Here is a 21,764-nt window from a genome sequence, read left to right as displayed (position 1 = left end):
CATGCATAACTTCCCTCCATTATCCTTGAACCTACTCTTTCTCTTGCTACCTTCTTGTTCCTAAAATATGCATGAAAAGCATTGGGATTCTCCTGTTTGTTAAAGACATTTCATGGCCCCTTTTAGCCCTCCTAATTCCACATTTAAATTCCTTCCTACTTTCACTGTATTATCAATGGCTTTGTCAGTTTTTAGATGTCTATACCTATTTTATGCTTTTTTCCTTTTGACTAAGTTTACAATTTCCCTTGTACTAATACATTTTTTAGGTGTAGTTAATGGCTTGCATTTGCGGTACTCAGTACATCATGGAGTGTCATGGGTAGATTCAGACAGGTAAGGGGGAGCAGGGCCCAATCCCACCTGAGGAGCCAATATCAGCGTGCTGAGCAGGTCACTGTGCATGCACCGATTTGTCAGTTGGGGAATTGGCACATGCACATTGGCCTCCTGATCACCAGCCATTCGACTGGTTCCCTAGCGCTCCCCCCACCTCCCCACTACCAGCTCTTCAACACCACCCTCCCAAAAGCCAACATACATGACCCCCTTCCCAATCGCTGGCTGACCTGACTCCCCTTGCCCAGCCCAACCTCCCCCTCCTCAAGGCCAGCTGACATTCTTCCCCATGGCCAGCTCCAATTGCCCCCCTCCCTGTCAATCCCACTGATACCCAGTGCAGAGTGCTGTGGGGAGCAGGCGTATTCCTCGCCAGACAGAATCTCTCCTAATGAGGTCATAAAGGCAAGCGAGCCCAGGCAATTGAGTACTGAACATATTAAAATAAACATTTAAATAAATTAACCAGCGTCTCACTCATTTCCGGCGACTGCACCAGAAATCCGGATGTCGTAAAATCCCACCGGTCATGAAAATCGGCACCATTCGCGCTCGCCACTTTATGTCTGATTTTACGGTGCCTCCAGGAGTTCAAAATCACCTCTTCTGTGACATCAGCTGCAATGCCACAGGATGAGGAGAGTGCACCTGAAGGTTGGGGCCCTTCAGATCTTTGCCCTCCAGAAGACACCCACCTAGGTTATAATGGACAACAGGGTGTAGCAGTTAGAAGGCAACGTCAAGGCTGATGAGGGAGCACCGAGGTTTAGCTGCAGTGTAATGAAAGATTTAGTTTCACATTTTCCCAATGGCTCTGCGGTTTCATAATTTGAAGGCTGCGAACAAGGAGTCAATACTAAGGGAACAATCATGACAACTTTGAGGGGTCAGTGTTGCATGAATGGGCATTATTTGTTTCACTTTCCTGACACCCAGCATGCCAACTGACAGCTGCTAAACTGTCTGGCAGCATCTGTAAGGAGAGAAAAGAGCTGATGTTTCGAGTCCAGATGAGCCCTTGTCAAAGCTTTTGTCAAAGTTGATTGCTGTCAATACTTGCTCATGAGATCCCCCGAAAATGAAACGGTACATCCTCTGAAGCCTAGCACTAATCCATGAGTGCTGCACAATGCAAGGTATGCAAAATAACCTAAGAGTTTCATACCAGCTGCACCCCATTTGAATTCTGTTGAAAAGCTCATTGTTCTGATTGCCAACATGGGCTCTTAATTCATCTTGGAGCAAAGATTCCGTTGATTAGGTGTCATAATAAGATGCTGATTTATGTCAATGATGTTCAGCAATGGGAAACACAGCCCACCACTGACGGCTGAAGCACACAATTGCTTCCTCGTTTTATGACATCATAAAATTGGTCTTAGGCCATCTTGCAAGATTTAGCTCTCTCACCCACTATGACACTCCATGTAATCGGGAGAAGTGTTTTCCATATCTAACTATTTGCTGCAGAAGCCACAACTTGATTTTATTTATATTACAAAGAACAAAGAGCAAAGAACAAAGAAAATAACAGCACAGGCCCGCCAAGTCTGCACCAACCATGCTGTCTGACTTCAACTAAAATCCCCTACCCTTCCGGGGACCATATCCCTCTATTCCCATCCTATTCATGTACTTGTCAAGACACGCCTTAAAAGTCACTATCATAACTACTTCCACTATCTCCCCTGACAGTGAGTTCCAAGCGCCCACCACCCTCTGAGTAAAAAACTTGCCTCGTACATCTCCTTTAAACCTTGTCCCTCACACCTTACACCTATGCCCCCTAGTAATTAACTCTTCCATCCTGGGAAATACTTGACTATCCACTCTGTCCATGCCCCTCATAATCTTTTAGACTTTTAACAGATCACCCCTCAACCTCCATCATTCCAATGAGGACGAACCAAGTTTCTCCAACCTCTCCTCATAGCTAATGCGCTCCATAATAGGTAATGTTTCTCAAGAGCCCTAATACCTCCTCCTTTTTGATCTCAATGTGACTCAAGCTATATACACACCATTTCCCAGACTCATCATCCACCAAGTCTTTCTTTTTGGTGAATACTGACGCAAAGTACTCATTTAATAGAACATAGAACATAGAACATTACAGCGCGGAACAGGCCCTTCGGCCCACAATGTTGCGCCGACCAGTCTTATTTTTAAAAAAAAACATTGACCCACTAATCTAAACCAATCCCTTTTCGTCCATAAACCTATCCACCAATCTCTTAAACGCCCCCAAACTAGGCGCATTTACAACTGCAGCAGGCAGGGCATTCCAATCCCTCACCACCCTCTGGGTAAAGAACCTACCCCTGACATCCGTCCTATAACTACCCCCCCTTAATTTAAAGCCATGCCCCCTCGTGCTAAATTTCTCCATCAGAGGAAAAAGGCTATCACTATCCACTATCCACTAGCTTTCTCCATCCAAGGAAACAGGCTATCACCATCCACCCTATCTAAACCTCTAATCATCTTATATGTTTCTATAAGATCCCCTCTTAGCCGCCTTCTTTCCAGTGAAAACAACCCCAAATCCCTCAGTCTCTCCTCATAGGACCTCCCCTGCATACCAGGCAACATCCTGGTAAACCTCCTCTGCACCCTAAATACCTCGCCTATTTCCTCTGGCTCCACACATAGATTCACTCTCCTGTCCTTGAGAGGGCCAATCCTCTCCCTGGCTTCCCTCTTGCTCTTTATATATGTACACAAAGCCTTGGGATTTTCCTTAATCCTGCTGACCAATGACTTTTCATGACCTCTTTTAGCCCTCCTTACTCCTTGCTTAAGTTTCTTTCTACTTTCCTTGTATTCTACACTTGCTTCATGTGTTCCCAGCCTCCTAGCTTTGACAAATATTTCTTTTTTCTCTTTGACTAGGCTAACAATATCGCTCGCTATCCAAGGTTCTCAAAACTTGCCATACTTATCCTTCATCCTTACATGAGTATGCTGGTCCAGAATCCCTATCAATTTACACTTGAAAGGCTCCCACCTGCCAGATGTGGATTTTCCCTGAAAATCTGCCCCTAGTCAACATTCTTCAGTTCCTGCCCAATATTGTTGTAATTAACCTTCCCCCAGTTTAGCACCTTCAATTGAGGACAACACTTATCTTTATCCATCAGAACTTAAAGCTTACTGAGCTGTGGTCACTGTTCCCAAACAGATCCCCTACTAAAATGGAAGCTCGTTGTTTTCCTCTTTAGTTCAAGTTAAATGATTGTTAGTGAACTACATTCAGAAAGATAGGAAACATGTTGTTTTATTCCTGCTTTGCCCTCTGAAGAATTATCAACCCTAATTTGCTTTTAATTTTTCTATGATCAGATTTCCCTGTGTCAGAAATCACAAACATTGATTTGCATTATACAATACACAATATTAAGAAACAAATGTGTCATACATAGAACATAGAACATTACAGCGCAGTACAGGCCCTTCGGCCCTCGATGTTGCGCTGACCAGTGGAACCAATCTAATGACGCTCTAACCTAAACTACTCCAATATTATCCATATGTCTACCCAATGACCACTTGAGTGCCGTTAAAGTTGGCAAGTCGCCATACTGCCCATGACAAATTAAAAGAATGGTCAAAATTATGGCAACTGGATAATTATGAAGGCAAATGTCAAGTCACTGACATTGGATGTAAAATGGATGGAACAGGATGCTTTCTAATTATTAAAAAGCTAGACACAGTAAAGGCCTAAATTATGTTTGGGTCCAGATACATCAAAATGAACAAAGTACTCCAAAAGGCTAATGGAATGCTGACCTTTAGCTCTAGAGGAGTAGTATGTTGCCTCCCTGCTGCAAAGATCAAGGATGTCTTGGAGCAAGATATTCTGGAGGGGAGTGGGGTGAACAACCGGTTGCCGTGGTGCATATAGACACCAAGGATATAGGTAAAAAATGGGATGACGTTCTACAAGCTGAATTTAGGGAGTCTGAAGTTAAACTAAAAAGTAGGACTTCAAAGATAGTAATCTCAGAATTGCTATAAGTGCTATGTGCTATTTAGAGTAGGAATGTCAGGATAGCTAAGATAAATACGTGGCTTGAGGGATGGTGCAAGATTGGGCAGGATTCGAATCAATGTCCTGGGGGGAGCATTTGCTCATGTTGTTGGGGAAGGTTTAAACTAATATGAAAGGGGGATGGGAACCAATGCAGGAAGTCAGACAGTAGTAAAGTGGGGACAGAAACAAAAGTGTGGGATCCTTTGTATGGTTTGCTTTAGTTAAACGACTTCACTTTAAGGTATTTATGCCTATGTAACTAACTATGCTAACCTTTCAGGCTAACTTAGCCACATTTTAAAACTCAGCCAGGAATTCTGGCCTGAGCTGAGAAATTGACTGCATTTAAAAATGTGACATTAGCAAAAATGGTTCTTTCCATAAACAAGCTTTTCATGGTCACAGCTGCAAATTGTTTTTGAAAGTTACAGACTGCTTGTACCTGGTCATTTCATAACACAGTTAAGAACTCATATATCGTAATTCAGTTGACTCCTGTGCAAGTTCAACATTAAGTCTGTATCGGATCCAGCTTTTGGTCCCTCTCTCTCTCTCTTCGCTCTATCCCTCTCCAGTCTCTATTGTTTCTGACATATTAATTTTAAATGTTGCTCAATTAAAGCAGTTTTACTTATGACCATTTTTGCTGACGTCTATTCTAAGAGAACAGACCCTACAAAAAGACATAAGGGGGAAAATGAAGCCTTACATCAATGGTAGGAAAATTATTGAAGAGGATTCTTCAAAACAGCATTTACTCCCTCTTGGAAATAAGTAGGCGTATGAGTGAGAGGCAACATGGTTTTGTGAAGGGAAGTCGTGTCTTACTAACTTGATTGAGCTTTCCGAGGAAGTGACGAAGATGACTGAGGAGGGTAGGGCAGTGGATGCTGTCTACATGGACTTCGGTAAGGCCTTTGACAAGGTTGCTCCTGACAGACTGGTACAGAAGGTGAAGTTGCATGGGATCAGAGTGAGCTGGCAAGATAGATACAGGACTGCTCAGTCATAAAAGACAGGGTAGCAGTGGAAGGGTGCATTTCTGAATGGGATCAGTGCTGGGATCATGTCTTCTTCTTGACCAGGGCCTCAATATCCTGAGTCATCCAGGGTTCCTGACTTCTGCCAGCCTTGCCCTTTACTCTAAGAGGAATGTGTTTACCCTGAACCTTGGTTAACACACTTTTGAAAGCCTGCCACTTATTAGATGTCCCTTTGCCTTCCCACAGACTCCCCCAATTAAAAATCTGAAATTTGAAAACTCCTGCCTGATATCATCAAAATTAGCCTTGCTCCAATTTAGAATTTTAACTTTTGGGCCAGACCTATCACTCTCCATAGCTCATAGTAATCATAGAAACCCTACAGTGCAGAAAGAGGCCATCGAGTCTGCACCGACCACACTCCCACCTAGGCCCTACCCCTATATCACTACATATTTATGCGCTAATCCCTCTAACCTACGCATCTCAGGACACTCAGGGGCAATTTTAGCATGGCAAATAAACCTAACCCGCACATCTTTGGATTGTGGGAGGAAACCAGAGCGTCCGGAGGAAACCCATGCAGACATGAGGAGAATGTACAAACTCCGCACAGATAGTGACCCAAGCCGGGAATCAAACCCAAGTCTCTGGAGCTGTGAAGCAGCAGTGCTAACCGCTGTGCTACCATGCCACCCTATCTTGAAACTAATAGAATTATGGTCACTGGTCCCAAAGTGATCCCTCACTCACACTTCTCTCACCTGTCCTTCCTTACTTCCTATGAGGAGGTCAAGTTTAGCCATCTCTCTAGTCTGCCAGATGGGGAGTGACTAAGTCGGTAAGTGTTATATTCACTGGAGTTTAAAAGAGTGAAAGGGGATCTCATAGAAACCTATAAAATTCTAACAGGATTAGACAGGGTGGATTCAGAAGGAATGTTCCCTCCTGGAGGGGGAGTCCAGAACTAGGGATCATAATTTGAGGATAGGGAGTAAACCTTTTAGAAGTAAGGTGAGCAGAAATTTCTTCACCCAGAGGGTGTGGAATTCACTAACACAGAATGTAGTTGAGGCCAAAATGTTGTCTGATTTCTAGAAGAAATTAGACATAGTTCTTGGGGCTAAAGGGATCAAGGGGTATGGGAAGAAGGTGGGATCAGAATGTTGAATTTTTTGATCAATCATGATTAAAATAATGGCAGAGCAGGGTCAAAGGGTCGAATGGCCTACTAGTGCTTCTAGTTCCTGTTTCTATGTTTCAATGTGGAACAGGTTCTCAAAGCTAGGAGCTAAATGGCATACCTCTGCTCCAATGTTGCTTAAATAAATCAATATTATAAACACAAATATCCCCTTTTTGTTTATAATGTTAATACCTCTTCCACGGTCATGTAACGCTGCTGCCTGAACATCATCCCTTCTTCCAATAGGAGCTCCTCCAACAGGCAGATTGTCTGGAACTGTGCTGGTGACGGGAACATTACAAGCAGAATCAATATTAACGGGAAGTTGAGGCTTTCTCGATTTTTGAGCTGGGGCATTTCTTCTTACGCATGTACTTTTGGGCCGTTTTGGTACTGTCATAAAACGAAGAACAGAAGCATTGAAAACTTATACAGCAATTGTTCAACACAGAAAGTGCTATTTATTGGTCTCAAATCACAAATACAATCAAATTCAGCATAGAACCATTTAGTAATATGCACTATGAAAGAACATTCTAGAAGAAAAGTCATACTTTTTAGAATAAAATAAATTGCAGAGCAAAATATAATCACTTTTTTTGGGCTACAATTCAGGCCTTCATCAAACACTTCTGAATGGTGCATCGGTCAAAAAGACAACAGGATGGATCTTGTGGTGCTTACCAGCAACCCCTCTGTTGACCCAAAGCATATAGAAGAGATGATATGAAGTTGTTGGGTGGAATTTCCCCAAAGATTTCTAAGGGCACAATCTTACAAAAAAATTTGAAGTGCTGAATGAGCAAGAAAAAAGGAGAGTTTCAGACATATTTTTTGGGCGAGTTTGAAAATGCAATTTTCTGACACTGAGGTCAGGCAATCTTATGAAAAAAGATTCGAAGTTCATAACAAGCATGAAAACAGGAGAGCTTCTGATCCATTTGGTGGGCGGTTCAAAATCTGTGATCTTATGCATTTAGAATAGAAAAATATCAAAAACCGTTTCTCATCAATAAGGGAGAGCTTAATCACCTGAACGTTGGCCGAGTGCAACAGAGGACACCATTGTGCATGTACACATCTGTCTGATCAGAGAGCAGAGAGGCCTGTCATTTAACCTTTGCCTCTCTCAGTCAGCCTCCATGCCAAAAGCAGGCACCATCCACAGCTATCACAACCCCCTCCCACACCCCCTCCCCACACCCCACCTCCCTACCCAGGCAGACCTACCCCTGAGACCATGCCACACAAAAGTAGAGAAACGGCAATCTCCATCATCAATTTGGCTTGAAATTTAATTTTTATTGGCAATATCACTCATTGCAACCTCTTGATTAGCATTGAAAAGAAAATTAATTATATTGTTCATATAGTACTGTGTTTTACGAACTGTTGAGGGACTCTTCTGCAGCAAATACCCAATATTGATTCTTCAAACCCTGCCCAATATTTGCAATTAAAAAGGTTCAGAACGTGATAGAATCCTTGCCAATTTCATATATGGTGCAGCTCCAACAACACTCAACAAGTCCACAGATTCCTATATAAAACGGTTTGTTTGATCGATACCATCAGTCACTGAAGGCTTAAGGTGCCTCAAGATTCAAGGCTGCATTGGGTGAATGAATGGGAAAGGGCATGATTAATCAAATTAGTGCTTTGTGACATTCAGTCATTAGTCAAATGATTAGACCAATGGAAAGCTGACTGAAAGCGCTGTTCAATATTCAGCCTGAAATTGAAATAAAGTCGGCTTGGAATCTTCCCCACAACAAACCAGTTGAGAACCATTGTTCTGGATGGTTGTAGGGTTGGAAGAAGCTGTCTAAGGAATCTTGGTGATGTACTTATTACACACAGCGGCCACGATTCGTCAATGGTGGAGGGATAGAAGGTTTGTGGTAGGGATAGTAATCAAGTGAGCTGTTTCATCTTGGACAGTGTCAAGCTTCTTGCCTGTTGTTGGGGCTGCACTCATCCAAGCAAATGGAAAGTATTCCGTTACACTCTTGCCTTGTGCCTTACAGATGGTGGACAGGCTTTGGGAAGTCAGGAGCTGAGTTACCCAGGCTGCAGGATTTGAGAGACATGGTCATTACTGGCTGTCCAGCATCTATTGTGCATCCCCAGTTGCTGTTGTACAGAGAGCAGTTGACAGTCAAACGCAATGCTGTGGTTCTGGAGTCACATGTAGGCCAGACTGGGTAAGAGTGGCAGATTTCCTTCCCTACAGGACATTGGAGAACCAGCTGGGGTTTTCCAACAATCAACAATGGTTTCAAGGTCATCAGTAGATTATTAATTTCAGATAGTTTTACTGAATTCAAATTCCACCATTTGCCATGGTGGGATTTGAACCTGCGTCTCCAGATTATTCGCTGAGTCACCTCCTCATGATTCATAGCCTTTGACCTTCTCTGGTAGGTGCAGTATTTATGAGGCAAGTCCAGTCCAGTTTTTGGTCAATAGTAACTTCTAGGATGTTGATAGTGGGGAATTCAGTAGCGTTAATGCCATTGAATGTCAAGGAGCGATGGTTAGATCCTCTCTTGTTGCAAATGCCTGGCACTTGTGTGGCCTCAATTTACTGGCCACTTCACATCCCAAGCCTGGGTCTTTTCCAGGTCTTGTTGAATTTGGATTTGGACTACTTCAGTACCTCAAGAGTCACAATTGGTTCTGAGCATTATGCAGTCATCAGCAAACATCCCCACTTCTGACTTTATGATGTAAGGAAGATCATTGATGAAGCAGTGGAAGGTGGTTGGGCCTAGAACACTACAATGAGGAAATTGTGCAATGATGTCCTACAAATGACTTCAAACCATCAGAATCATCTTCTTTTGTGCCAGGTATGACTCCAACTAGAAAGGGTTGTTCCCCTGATTCGTATTGACTTTGGTTTTGCTAGAGCTCCATGATGCCAGTCAGCCAAATACTGCCTTGATGTCGAGAGCAGTCACTGTCATCTCACCTCTGACATTCATTTCTTTTGTCCACGTTTGAACAAAGCTATAACAAGGTAAGGAGCAAAGTGACCCTGGCAAAAACCAAACTGAGTGTTCGTGAACAGGTTATTGTGAGAAAATGCTGCTTGATAGCACTGTTGATGACCGCTTCCATCACTTGACTGGTGATCTAGAATAGACTGATAGGGCGGTAATTGGCCAAGTTGGATTTGTCCTGTTTCTTGTGTACAGGACATACCTGGGCAATTTTACACATTGCCAGAGAGATGCCAGTATTGTAGCTGCACTGGAACATCATCATCTTGGCTAAGGACATGGCAGGTTCTGAAGCACAAGTCTTCAGGACTGTTGCTGGAATATTGTCATGGTTCATAGCCTTGGGTTACCCAGTGCCTTCAGTAGTCTCCTATTAATCACATGAAGTGAATTGAATTGCATTAAGATTGAGACATGTGATGCCAGGGATCGCTGGAGGAGACTGAGATGGATCATCCAGTTAGAAGATGGCAGATCATTTACCTCAACACTACTTTGCTATCCTATCCCCAAACTTTTTGATGTCTTTAGGACCCAGAAATCAATCAATTTCAGTTTTGAATATGCTCAAAGATTGAGCTTCCAGAACCCTCTATGGTAGAGAAGTATAGAGATTCACCACCAAATGAGTGAAGAAATTGCACTCTTCTCACTATTAAATGGCCTGCCTTTTATTCTGAGATTGCAACGTCTAGATCTAGACTCACCAACTAAGGGAAACATCTACCTATATTCATTCTTTCAGGCCCTGTAAGAACTTTGTAATTTTCCATGTGATTACTTCTTATTTTCCAAAAAGCCAGAGAATCCAGGCCCAGTTTACCCTATCTCTCCCCACAAGACAATCTGGACATCCCAGGGATTAGGTAGGTGAACATCCCTTGCATCACGTGTTTGCAACCTTAGCACTCCTGAGATAAGAGATCAGACCATACACAATACTCTAGTTGTAGTCTCACCAAGGCACCATACAATTCCAACAAGGCATTGTCTGATGCAGACATGATGGGCCAAATAGCTTCCTTTGCCAGAGCAAGAGAATGCAGGGACAGGCAGTCAGCATCTAAAGGAGAGTAAAAACAGTGCGAGAGGAGAGGCAGTCAGAAGACTGAAAACAGCACAAGAGTGAGAATGAGAATTTGGAGTATGGAGCTCTTGAGGTGACGTCAGGATCCAAAAGTGATGCGAGGCAAGTCGAAGCAGCTGATGGGTGAGTATGATTGAGTAAATATTGACTACTTTTACTGCTTACAGTTCGTAAGGTCTTTATTTTGTGGTTTGTTCTCACTGGAACGATGGAGGTTGAGGGGTGACCTGATAGAGGTCTACAAGATTATGAGTGGCATGAACAGACTGGATAGTCAGATGCTTTTTCCTGGGGTAGAAAAGTCAAATATTAGGGACATTGGTTTAAGGTGCATGGGGAAAAGTTTAGAGGAGATGTGCAAGGGTAGTGAAGGTCTGGAATGCACTGCCTGGGAAGATGGTGGGAGCAGGTACGATAGCGTCATTTAAGGGGCAACTAGACAAATACATACTGAATGTTGCTAACGTGCCTGCTTCAACCACCTCCACTGGAAGTGTGTTCCAGGGACCACCACCCTGTGTGAAAAGCTTTGCCTGCACGTCTTCCCTAAACTTACCACTTCTCATCTTAAATGTGCATCCTCTTGTAGTTCAGAGAACAAAGAGAACAAAGAAAATTACAGCACAAGAACAGGCTCTTCGGCCCTCCAAGCCTGCACCGACCATGCTGCCCAACTGAACTAAAACCTGTTACTCTTCCAGGTACTATATCCCTCTATTCATATCATCCTATTCATGTATTTGTCAAGAGGTCCTTAAAAGTCACTATCATAGAACCGTAGAGCCATAGAAAATTACAGCTCAGAAACAGGCCTTTTGACCCTTCTTGTCTGTGCAAAACCATTTTTTGCCTAGTCCCACTGACCTGCACTTGGACCATATCCCTCCACACCCCTCTCATCCATGTACCTGTCCAAGTCTTTCTTAAATGTTAAAAGTGGCCCCACATTTGCCAGTTTATCCGGCAGATCATTCCACACTCCCGCCACTCTCTGCGTGAAGAAGCCCCCCACAATATTACCTTTAAACTTTTCTCCTGTCACACTTAACCCATGCCCTCTGGTTTCTTTCTCCCCTAGCCTCAGTGGAAAAAGCCTGCTTGCATTCACTCTATCTATATCCATCAAAATCTTGTACATGTCTATCAAATCTCCCCTCATTCTTCTGCGCTCCAGGGAATAAAGTCCTAACCTATTCAATCTCTCTCTGTAACTCAGCTTCTCAAGTCTTGGCAACATCCTCGTGAACCTTCTCTGCACTCTTTCAACCTTACTTACTTCCTTCCTGTAACTAGGTGACCAAAACTGTACACAATACTCTAAATTCAGCCTCGTCAATGCCTTCTATAACCTTACCGTAACACTCCAACTTTTATACTCGATACTCCGATTTATAAAGGCCAATATACCAAAAGCACTCCTTATGACCTTATCCACCTGTGACATCACTTTTAGGGAATTCTGTACCTGTATTCCCAGATCCCTCTGTTCATCTGCACTCTTCACCACTTACCCTGTACGTTCTACTTTGGGTTGTCCTTCCAAAGAGCAATACCTCATTTGTCTGTGTTAAATTCCATTTGCCATTTCTCAGCCCATTTTTCTAGTTGGTCCAAATCCCTCTGCAAGCTTTGAAAACCTTCCTCACTCTCCACTACACCTCCAATCTTTGTATCATCAGCAAATTTGCTGATCCAATTTACCACATTATCATCCAGATCATTGATATAGATGATGAACAACAATGGACCCAACACCAATCTCTGCGGCACACCACTAGTCACAGGCCTCCACTCAGAGAAGCAATCCTCCACAACCACTCTCTGGCTTCTTCCATTGACACAGTAAAAAGTCTGACAACACCAGGTTTTAGTCCAACCGATTTATTTGATAATAGACTCACAAGCTTTCGGGGTTAGCCCCTTCGTCAGGTGAGGGGCTAACCCCAAAAGCTTGTGAGTCTATTATCAAATAAATTGGTTGGACTAAAACCTGGTGTTGTCAGACTTTTTACTGTGTTTACGCCAGTCCAACGCCGGCATACACACATCATTCTTCCATTGAGCCAGTGTCTAATCCAATTTACTACCTCCCCATGTATACCTAGCGACTGAACCTTCCTAACTAACCTCCCATGAGGGACCTTATCAAAGGCCTTGCTAAAATTCAGGTAGACAGCATCCACCGCCTTTCTTTCATCCACTTTCCTGGTAACCGCCTCGAAAATCTCTAATAGATTGGTCAAACATAACCTACGATGCACAAAGCCATGTTGACTCTCCCTAATAAGTCCCTGTCTATCCAAATACTTGTAGTTCCTATCCCTTATCACACCTTCCAATAATTTGCCCACCACCACCAACGTCAAACTTACTGGCCTATAATTTCCCATCATATCTGCTTCCACTACCTCCCCTAGCAGTGAGTTCCAGGTACTGACCACCCTTTGTGTAAAAAAAGAATGTAAGCACAGGATAGAAATTTGTAACACAATCTTCTCATCCCCTTCTGAAAAGCCTCCTTTCTGATTGTATCACAGACTGGTATTTCTTCTATGTTGTCCAAGACCACAAAAAACTTGTACATCTCCTTTAAACCTTGCCCTTCGCACCTTAAACTTATGCTCCCTAAAATTGACTCTTCCACTCTGGAAAAGAGCTTCTGACTATCCACTCTGTCCTTGCCCGTCATAATCTTGTAGAATTCTATTAGGTCACCTGTCAACTTCTGTCATTCCAATGAAAACAAACCAAGTTTCTCCAACCTCTCCTCATAGCAAAATTCTCCATGCCGGGCAACATCCTGGTAAACCTTTTCTGTACTCTCTCCAAAGCCTCCACATCCTTTGGTAGCGCGGCGACCAGAATTGAACACTACATTCCAAGTGCGGCCTAAGTAAGATTCTAAAAAGCTCCAACGTGACTTGATAATTTTTAAATTCATGCTTTGGCCGATGAAGACCAGCATGTCATATTCCTTCTTGACTACCTTCTCCACCTGCACTGCCACTTTCAGTGACCTGTGCATCTGTGCACCCAGATCCCTCTGCCTTTCAATACTCTTAAGGGTTCGGCCATTTACTGTATATTTCCCATCTACATTTTGCCTTCCAAAATGCAATACCTCACATTTGTCCGGATTAAATTCCATCTGCCATCTCTCCGCCAAATTCTCCAACTGATCTATATCCTGCTGTATCCTCTGACGGTCCTCATCACTATCCACAAATCCACCAACCTTACTAATCAAACATTTTCCTTCAAATCATTTATATATGACAAACAGCAAAGGTCCCAGCACTGATCCCTGAGGAACGCACCTGTCATAGCCCTATATTCAGAAACACATGCTCCATTGCTACTCTCTGTCTTCCAAGACCAAGCCAGTTCTGTATCCATCTTGCTAGCTCACCTCTGGTCCCGTGTGACTTCAGCTTCTGTACTAGTCTGCCATGAGGGACCTTGTCAAAGGTCTTACTGAAGTCCATGGAGACAACATCCACTGCCCTATCCTCATCAATTACCTTTGTCACTTCCTCGAAAAACTTAATCAAGTTAGTGAGACACAACGTCCCTTCACAAAACCATGTTGCCTCTCACTAATACATCCATTTATTTCCAAACGGGAGTAAATACTGTCTCCAAAGATCCTCTCCAATAATTCCCTACCACTGGCGTAAGGCACACTGGCCTGTAATTACCTGGATTATTCTTGCTACCCTTCTTAAACAAAGGAACAACACTGGCCATTCTCCAATCCTCTGGAACCTCCCCTATAGCCAGTGAGGATACAAAGAGTTCTCTCAAGGCCAAAGCAATTTCCTCCCCTGCATCGCTCAGTACTCTGAGGTATATCCCATCAGGCTCTGGGGACTTATCTACCTTAAATTTTCTCAAGAACCCCAATACTTTCTCTTTTTTGGTCTCAACATGACCCAAATTATCTCCACACTCTTCCCCAGACTAATCATCCAGCAAGTCCTTCTCTTTGGTGAATACTGATGCAAAGTACTCATTTAATATCTCGCCCATTTCCTCTGCTCCACACATAGATTCACTCCCCTGTCCTTGAGTGGACCAACCCCCTTCCCTGGCTCCCCTCTTGCTCTTTATGTATGTATAAAAAGCCTTGGGAATTTCCTTAATGCTGCCGGCCCATGAATTTTCATGACCCCTTTTAGCCCTTCTTACTCCTTGCTTAAGTTTCTTTCTCCTTTCCTTGTTTTCCACACTTACTTCGTGTGCTCCCAGACTCCTAGCCTTGACAAATACTTCCTTTGTCTCTTTGACTCAGCTCACAATATCTCTCATTATCCAAGATTCCCAGAATTTGCCGTTCTTATCCTTCATCCTTACAGGAATGTACTGGTCCTGAATCCCTGCCAACTTGCATTGAAAGTCTTCCACGTGCCAGATGTTGATTTGCCCTCAAACATCTGTCCCCAATCTACATTTTTCAGTTGCTGACTAATATTGTTGCAATTAGTCTTCCCCCAATTTAGCACCTTACTTTGGGATTCCACTTCTCTTTATCTCCATTAACCTTCCACCTTGGGAAAAAGCCTCTAACTATCCACCCTGCCTATGCCTCTCATAATTTTGTGGACTTCTCTCAGGTCGCACCTCAGCCTACATCTTTTCAGTGAAAACAATCCAAGTTTTTCCAACCTCTTATACCTAAAACCCTCCAGGCAAGGCAGATTGGGGGAAAGGCAAATTGTGCGGAAGGTGTGGAGAGTCTGCAGAAGGATCTAGATAGGGTGGGCGAATGGGCCAGGAAATGGCAAATGGAATTTAATGTTGGCAAGTGTGAGGTGGTCCACTTTGGTAGGAAGAATGGTAGGAAGGACTATTACTTGCGTGGCGAAAAACTGCAGCAGGCGACGGTGCAGAGGGACCTCGGGGTCCTTGTGCATGAGTCGCAAAAACCCAGCCTGCAGGTGCAGCAGGTGGTCAGGAAGGCGAATGGGATGCTGGCCTTCATAGCGAGGGGGATTGAATATAAAAGTAGGGAGGTCTTGCTGCAGCTGTATAGGGCATTGGTGAGGCCGCAGCTGGAGTACTGTGTGCAGTTTTGGGCGCCGCACCTGCGCAAGGATATTTTGGCCTTGGAGGGAGTGCAGAGGAGGTTTACTAGGCTGATACCGGAGTTGAAGGGGTTGAGCTATGAGGAGAGGTTGAATAAACTAGGCTTGTACTCGTTAGAGTTTAGAAGAATGAGGGGAGATCTCATTGAGACGTATAAGATGATGAATGGGATGGATAGGATAGAGGTGGAGAGACTCTTCCCGCTCAAAAAAGACAGTAGGACTAGGGGGCACAGCCTCAAGATAAAGGGGGGGGCGGTTTATAACGGAGTTGAGGAGGAACTTCTTCACTCAAAGGGTGGTGAATATCTGGAATTCTCTGCCCGTTGAAGTGGTGGAGGCTGCCTCGCTAAATATTTTTAAGAAGCGGGTTGATGGGTTTTTGATAAGAGAGGGGATTAAGGGTTATGGGGAGAGGGCGGGAAAGTGGAACTGAGCCACGACAGATCAGCCATGATCTTATTGAATGGCGGGGCAGGCTCGAAGGGCCAGATGGCCTACTCCTGCTCCTATTTCTTATGTTCATCCTGGTGAGCCTCCTTTGCACCCTCTCCAAAGCATTCACAGCCTTCTGGTTGTGTGGCAACCACAACTGCATGCAATATTACAAATGCAGCCTAACTAAAGTACATGCAGCTGTAACATAACTTGCCAACTTTTATACTCTATGCCGCGGCCGGTGAAGGCAAGCATGCTGTATACCTTCTTGACCATCTTATCCACCTGTGTTGTCACTTTCAGGGATCTGTGGACCTGTATGTCAATGTCCCTAAGGGTTTTGCCATTTACTGTATAATTCGCTCCTGAACTTGACCTTTCAAATTACAAATATAAAGTTTAAAGTTTATTTATTAATCACAAGTATGCTTACATTCACACTGTAATGAAGTTACTGTGAAAATCCCCTAGTCATCAAACTCCGGTGTGTGTTCAGGTACACTGGGGGAGAATTTAGCATGGCCAAAATCCCCTAGTCATCAAACTCCAGTGTGTGTTCAGGTACACTGGGGGAGAATTTAGCATGGCCAATGCACCTAACCAGCACAACTTTCAGACTGTGGGAGGAAATCAGAGCACCGGAGGAAACCCACATACACACAGGGAGAACATGCAAACTCCACACAGACAGTAACCCAAGCCGGGAATCGAATCTGGCCCCTGGCACTGTGAGGGAGCAGTGCTAACCACTGAAACACTATGCCACTTCGCATTTGTCTGGATTAAACTCCATCCGCCATTTCTCTGACCAAGTCTGCAACCTGTCTATATCCTGCTATATCCCTTGACAATCTTTGTCACTACTTACAACTCCAACAATTTTTGTGTGATCCGCAAACTTCCTAATCAGACCACTTACATTTTCCTCCAAATCATTAACATATATTACAAGCAACAATGGCCCCAGCACTGATTCCTGTGGAACACCACTAATTATTGATCTCCAATCTGAAAGGCAGTCTTCCTTCGCTGTCAGTCTTCTACCGCCAAGCCAGTTCTGTATCCATCTAGTCAGCACACCTGAATCCCATACCTTTTGTACCAGCCTGCCATGACAGACCTTGTCAAATGCCTTACTAAAGAGCCTGCAAGCAACATTCACTGCCTTACTCTTGTAAATCATTCTTGTCATCTCATAAAGCTCAATCAAGTTGATAAGACATGACCTTGTAAATCATTCTTGTCATCGCCTCATAAAACTCAATCAAGTTGATGAGACATGACCTTCCTCGTACTAAACCATACTGTTTGTCCGTTCAGTTCAAAATGCGAGTAAATCCTGAATCTCAGAATCTTGTCCAACAGCTTCCCCACTACTGATGTAAGGATCACTGACCTATAATTACCTGGATTATCTCTGTTTCCCTTCTTAAACAAAATCAGCAACAGCCAAATTCATTGCACCATGGTTGACTCTGCTGCATGCAAAGAAAGTAAAAACTATGGGAATACAACAGTTACAGAGGATTCAATTGTAACAAGAGGGGGTAGGTGTTCCTGTGGCCACAAATGAGACTCCAGAGAAAGGTGGCCAAATCATGGCTTAACAAGGGAAATTAGAGGTAGTGGGCAGGATTCTGTGGCTGTTCATGGGATGCGAGATTCTCTGGTCCTGCTGGCAGTGTATCCCTGCCCATGGGTTTCCGGGCAGCATGGGGTGGCTTCAATGAGAAATCCCAATGTCAGTAGCAGGACCAGACAATTTCTCTACCTGCGAACAGGGCATTGTCTTCCACTGCCTAGAAACATGTGGCTGGGAAGCCAGAGAATCCAACCCAGTAGTAAATCCAAGGAAAATCCTTACGAACTGATCACAAAAAAAGACCTGAGGATTGGGAGCTGTTTACAATTCAGCAAAGAAGGACAAAGAGATTAGATATGGAAGAAAAATAGAGTGCAGAAGTAAGCTTGCAGGGAATAAAAACTAACAGCAAAAGTTTCTAGAGATCTTTAACTGCAATGAGATTGGTGAAGTCAAATGTAGGTCCCTTACAGTCAGAAACAGGGGAATTTATCATGGGGAACAAAGAAATGGCTGACCAACTAAATGCATACTTTGGTTCTGTCTTCACAAAGGATGACACAAATAACATCTGGAATATTGAGGAACAAGGGTTTAGTAGTGAAAGGGAGGAAGTGAAGCAAATTAATATTTGTAAACATAAGAACATAAGAAATAGGAGCAGAAGTAGGCCATCTAGCCCTTCGAGCCTGCCCCGCCATTCAATAAGATCATGGCTGATCTGTCGCTGCTCAGTTCCACTTTCCCGCCCTCTCCCCATAACCCTTAATCCCCTCTCTTATCAAAAACCCATCAACCCGCTTCTTAAAAATATTTAGCGAGGCAGCCTCCACCACTTCAACGGGCAGAGAATTCCACATATTCACCACCCTTTGAGTGAAGAAGTTCCTCCTCAACTCCGTTCTAAACCGCCCCCCTTTTATCTTGAGGCTGTGCCCCCTAGTCCTACTGTCTTTTTTGAGCGGGAAGAGTCTCTCCACCTCTATCCTATCCATCCCATTCATCATCTTATACGTCTCAATGAGATCTCCCCTCATTCTTCTAAACTCTAACGAGTACAAGCCCAGTTTATTCAGCCTCTCCTCATAGCTCAACCCCCTCAACTCCGGTATCAGCCTAGTAAACCTCCTCTGCACTCCCTCCAAGGCCAAAATATCTTTGCGCAGGTGCGGCGCCCAAAACTGCACACAGTACTCCAGCTGCGGCCTCACCAATGTCCTATACAGCTGCAGCAAGACCTCCCTACTTTTATATTCAATCCCCCTCGCTATGAAGGCCAGCATCCCATTCGCCTTCCTGACCACCTGCTGCACCTGCAAGCTGGGTTTTTGCGACTCATGCACAAGGATCCCGAGGTCCCTCTGCACCGTCGCCTGCTGCAGTTTTTCGCCCCGTAAGTAATAGTTCTTCCTACCAAAGTGGACTACCTCACATTTGCCAACATTAAATTCCATTTGCCATTTCCTGGCCCATTCGCCCAGCCTATCTAGATCCTTCTGCAGACTCTCCACACCCTCCGCACAATTTGCCGTTCCCCCAATCTTGGTGTCATCAGCAAATTTCGACACCCTACACTTGGTTCCCTCCTCCAGATCATCTATATAAATGGTAAAAAGCTGAGGCCCCAGCACCGACACCTGGGGCACTCCACTAGTCACCATCTGCCAATCCGAATAGCACCCGTTGACCCCCACTCTCTTCCTCCTATCTGACAACCAATCCTCTATCCACGCTAACACCCTACCCCCAACTCCATGTCCCTCGACCTTCTGCAATAACCTCTTGTGAGGTACTTTGTCAAACGCCTTCTGAAAATCTAGAAAGACCACATCCACCGGCTCTCCTCTATCCACTGTGTCTAGCACATCCTCATAGAACTCCAGTAAATTTGTCAGACACGACTTCCCTTTCATGAAACCGTGCTGCATCTGCTCCATCAAGCAATTCCCTTCAAGATGCCTCGCAATTTCCTCCTTAATGACAGATTCTAACATTTTACCTACAACAGACGTTAAACTAAACGGCCTATAATTCCCCGCCTTTTGCCTGGCACCCTTCTTAAACAACGGTGTAACATTAGCCGTTTTCCAATCATCCGGCACTTCCCCGGAATCCAGCGACGTCTGGAAAATAACCACCAAGGCATCCACTATCACCTCCGCCATTTCTTTCAGAACTCTCGGATGCATTCCATCCGGTCCTGGGGACTTGTCCACAATCAGCCCCTCCGGTCTGTCGAGCACCGCCTCTCTAGTAACAGTAATGTCATTAAGACCCTCCGGTCCTACTACCTTTCCATCGCTAACACCCGGCAAATTATTCACGTCCTCCTCCGTGAAGACAGAAACAAAAAAGTTATTCAATACCTTAGCCATATCCCCATCCCCGACCACTAGGTCCCCTTTCTCATCCTCTAAAGGACCAACATTCACCCTAGCCAGCCTCTTCCTTTTTATATATTTATAAAAACTCTTGCTATCCTTTTTTATATTAAGCGCTAGCCCAGCTTCATAGTTTCTCCTACCCTTCTTTATCAACTTCTTTGTCAATCTTTGTTGACATTTAAACTTCTCCCAATCCTCTTCTCGCCCACTACTCTTAGCTACTCTAAATTCCTCCGCTTTTAGTTTAACACTTTCCTTCACCTCCTTCGTTATCCACGGCTTATTACCTCTCCTCCTACTATCCTTTTTGACCATCGGAATAAATTTCTGCTGAGCACCAAGAAAGATCTCCTTAAAGATCCTCCACTGCTCCTCAACAGACCATCCCTCCAACGCGCTCCCCCAGTCTACATTCGCCAATTCTTCTCTCATCCTACCGTACTCCCCTCTATTCAAACAAAGGACGCGTGTCCGGGAACCCACTTTCTCCTCCTCCATCTGCACCAGAAACTCCACCATACAATGATCACTCTCCCCAAGAGGATCCTTCACCACAAGGTCCCTAATTCTACCCGCCTCATTACATAGCACCAGATCCAAGATAGCTCGCTCCCTCGTCGGCTCCAACACACACTGTTCGAGGAAACTATCCCGGCAGCATTCCAAGAACTCTTCCTCGAGCCCCCCGCGTCCAACATGGGTCGACCAATCAATATGCAGATTGAAATCCCCCATAACTACGGCCGTCCCATTCCTGCACGCCGCACTTATTTGCACGTTAACAGCCCGCCCCACCTCCAGACCATTATTCGGGGGCCTATAGACGACACCCACCAGTGTCTTCCTCCCTTTGCTGTTCCTAATCTCCACCCACAACGATTCCACCCTCTGCTCCTTGGCTCCAATATCATCCCTTGCTACCACCCTGATGCTATCCTTAATCAGCAGAGCTACGCTCCCCCCTTTTCCCTCCTGCCTATCCTTCCTAAACACTTGATAGCCCTGGACATTCAGCTCCCAGTCCCTGTCACCCTGCAGCCACGTCTCTGTAATGGCCACCAGATCGTATCCATTTGTGTCGATCTGCGCCACCAGCTCATCCACTTTATTCCGAATGCTTCGTGCATTCAGATAAAGCGCTTTCATCCCAGCCTTCACCTGGACCCTATTTGCCGTAACACCACCAACTATACTTACGCCCCCTACTCCCTCTATTATTGGGACATCCTTGGCCTCCACCCTTACCTGTACCCTCTCCTTAACTTTAGACCTCGTAACATCACCTACCCTCGCACCCTCCCCCCCCTAATTAGTTTAAAGCCCTGTCTACAGTCCTCTTTACTCGATTCGCCAGCACTCTGGTCCCAGCATGGTTCAGACCAACCCCATCCCGCCCGAACAGGTCCCACCTACCCCAATACTGGTGCCAATGCCCCATAAATTCAAACCCATTCCTCCCACACCAATCCTTGAGCCACCCATTCACTTCCTTAATCCTGTCAACCCTACTCCCGTCTGCACTCGGTTCAGGCAGTAGCCCAGAGATAACCACCTTGTCGGTTCTACTTTTTAATTCCATTCCCAGCTTTTCATACTCCCTCCCCAGATAATCAGTCTGCATTTTGCTTACGTCGCCGGCA

The 21,764-nt window shown here is 44.6% G+C and overlaps 1 protein-coding gene across 2 annotated transcripts in view; it reads right to left on the bottom strand.

Moving 5' to 3' along the window:
* The window catches only part of LOC145361759 (speriolin-like protein), a 114,711-nt gene that overhangs the window by 38,475 nt on the left and 54,472 nt on the right, over positions 1-21,764 (bottom strand). For both annotated transcript variants that reach the window (XM_080217725.1, XM_080217717.1), the window contains exon 4: positions 6,737-6,937. In XM_080217725.1, the coding sequence (XP_080073851.1) occupies positions 6,737-6,937 (201 nt within the window). The remainder of the gene's footprint in view (positions 1-6,736; positions 6,938-21,764) is intronic.

This window comes from Carcharhinus amblyrhynchos, chromosome 2, assembly GCF_965287045.1.
Source record: "Carcharhinus amblyrhynchos chromosome 2, sCarAmb.v2.hapA, whole genome shotgun sequence".
Classification (NCBI taxonomy): domain Eukaryota; kingdom Metazoa; phylum Chordata; class Chondrichthyes; order Carcharhiniformes; family Carcharhinidae; genus Carcharhinus; species Carcharhinus amblyrhynchos.
This window is presented reverse-complemented; position numbering and strand designations above follow the sequence as displayed.